Source organism: Galeopterus variegatus, unplaced genomic scaffold (genome assembly GCF_000696425.1).
Source record: "Galeopterus variegatus unplaced genomic scaffold, G_variegatus-3.0.2 Scaffold10316, whole genome shotgun sequence".
NCBI classification, from domain to species: domain Eukaryota; kingdom Metazoa; phylum Chordata; class Mammalia; order Dermoptera; family Cynocephalidae; genus Galeopterus; species Galeopterus variegatus.
The window spans coordinates 4,085-6,607 of NW_007736427.1; the positions used below are offsets into that span (position 1 = coordinate 4,085).

The 2,523-nt window shown below is 37.2% G+C and overlaps 1 protein-coding gene across 1 annotated transcript in view; it reads right to left on the reverse strand.

The window, feature by feature from the left end:
• Positions 1 to 118: 118 nt before the first annotated feature.
• The window catches only part of LOC103609927 (cytochrome P450 2C9-like), a gene marked incomplete at its 3' end in the record, with an annotated part of 5,045 nt that continues 2,640 nt past the window's right edge, over positions 119 to 2,523 (reverse strand). Inside the window, exons 4-5 of the mRNA XM_008594184.1 lie at positions 1,966 to 2,204; positions 119 to 295 (exon numbers count right to left, since the gene is read on the reverse strand). Of these exons, the coding sequence (XP_008592406.1) occupies positions 119 to 295; positions 1,966 to 2,204 (416 nt within the window). The remainder of the gene's footprint in view (positions 296 to 1,965; positions 2,205 to 2,523) is intronic.

The following is a 2,523-nucleotide window of genomic DNA, read 5'->3' on the forward strand; positions in this document are numbered from 1 at the left end:
AATACTTGTCAATCATAACTGGTCTGACCATTTAAGCATCCCTAGTAAACACAGAACTATTTAATGAACCCCAAAATGTGTGAGCAATTAAATAACTGAGCTGTTATTACCACTTTACCTGCTCCATTTTGATCAGGAAATAATCAATGTAGTCTCGAGGATTGTTAATGTCCAGCGATTCTTGGTGTTCTTTTACTTTCCCCAAAACATAACTTCTCATATAAGCAATATTTTTAAATAATGTGTTATGAGTCCCTGGTAAATAGTCAATGAGAGGAGGAAAATTATTGCAGACCTAAAAGGAAAAACAGTAATTTATTAAGTAAAAAAAAAATAAATAAATAATGAAGAGGTATATTGTATACCGAGCCAAAAAGCCAAAACTTTTTGAGTGCCAACATGATGCCACAGATCAAAAATTCCACACCTGGCCTCACATGACCAGTTGTAGTCACAACTTTTTTCATGAAGAAAATTATTAAAAATATTTGATTAAGTTACGCTCAGCCTACATGTGTATAAGGTGTGTATAAAATATAAATTAATTTAGTGTTTAAACCAGGGACCCATCCTAACATATCTCATTATGTATATGCAAATATTCCAAAATCTGAAAAATTCCAAAATTTGAAACACTTCTGGCTCCAAGATTTCAGATAAAGGATACTCGAACTGTATAATAATTCTCTATACTTATGAGATTTCAGAGAGAGAATTCTGACCAGAGTATCAAAGATGATAATTACTTCCTAGGTTCAGACATCACTTTTACACTATAAAAAGATCTTTATATCAATTCTCTAATTTTTTTACATCAATTCTTCCCTACAAACTTGAAATATAAGATACCGTGATCTACTATGTTTCATGTGTTTTGTAGATGACAACAGAGGTTAAGGGAGTTTGGATTTAGAGAACAAAGCTAGTCCCAACTATTTTAATTTATATCAAGCAGCCTCAGAAATGCAATCAGTATTGTAGAAGTGATTCAACTTTGAGTGTCTTTGATGGGCTCAAAGATACCTTGAAACCCAATTGTGCACCAGAGCAGTTAATTGACTTCTCCAAGATCACACAATTATTATTGAGGCAGAGTGAAGAACACAGCAATCCAGCACAGGGTAAAATATTGATGATTGTTTATGATTCATACACATAAAACCAATTATTTTGTCATTCCTAACCCAGCCACCTTGTCAGCTAAGATACCAGCTGAAGCATCAAACACTCCTACCCTACTCAGTGTTTCCTGGCAACTTGTATGGTCCCAAGTATTCTCCCTTCTTTTTTTTTTTTTTTTTCCTTTTTGTTTTTTTTCATGACCGGCAACGGATCGCAACCCTCAGTGTTGCGCCCGTACCGGACCGGGACCGGCAACGGGATCGCAACCCTCGGCGTTGCGACCGCCCCTCGCTCAGCCAGTGAGCGGCTGGTCTGTATGTGGGATCCGAACCCTAGGCGGGAGCGCTGCCGTGCTTCCCAAGCGGCGCACTGTAGCAGCCACCAGGCCGGCCCCGTATTCTCCCTTCTTGAAGGAGATATTTTCTTCCTGAATCAGGATAGTTTTGTCAAGTAATATTACTTAAGGTCGGTGAGTGTTGACTGGAAGACAAGCCTTGTGGATAATGGAAGCTTTCAAAAAGGGCCTGGATGTCCACTGAGTGGTATGGGCTTCCTTTGGGCAGTCATCAAAGTACTTTATACATACAGCTTTGCTGTTTAGTGGAAAAATCACTGGTTAGAGGGCTAACGGCTTGAAAGCCATCTGTATATTTGTGCATTTTGTTTTCCTGTGTGTAAATAAATAGCTCAGCCATCTTTCCCAGATGTGCACTCCATGACACTCAGGCAGGACTGCGATTTGCACACATTCACTCCACAGCATGTTGTGTATAGAACTTTGGACTTGTCAAGAAAAAAAAAAAAACATTAGTTGTTTCTCAAGAAAAAAGATCTTGGTCTCACCTGCAACCATGCGGAACTCAAAATCCTGACATTCTCATTCAGTCTTTCCAACAAATTAAGAAAATTCTGATCTTTATAATCAAAACGATTCTGGAAAATAATGGAGCAGATCACATTGCAGGGAGCACAGCTCAGGATAAAAGTGGGATCACACGGTGAGGCTAAAGAATTGGAAAAAATATTAAAATGTACACATAAAACACTGTTAATGGGCAATGGTAATTTTGAAATTTTAAGCAATATCTTACCTACCAATTCCCCTAACAGAAAAAAAAAAAAAGAATTTAGCATGCATAAAATCAACACATCACTTTTACCTTAAACCTGAGCTTACCATTACAACCTAGCTAATTAAATAATGGTATTTCAAAAACTCAATTCACATCCATTCATCATTTACACCGTTTTAACATAGGAATCTGTTATTTTGGAAGGAAAAAGACTTTTTAACTGAATAATTTAAGTTTTCAAAGCAGAATCACATCTGTCTGCAAAGTCTTTAGACCATAGAGTTCTGAGATACAAAGGGATAGAATAGTGGCGGACCTGGTAACTTTT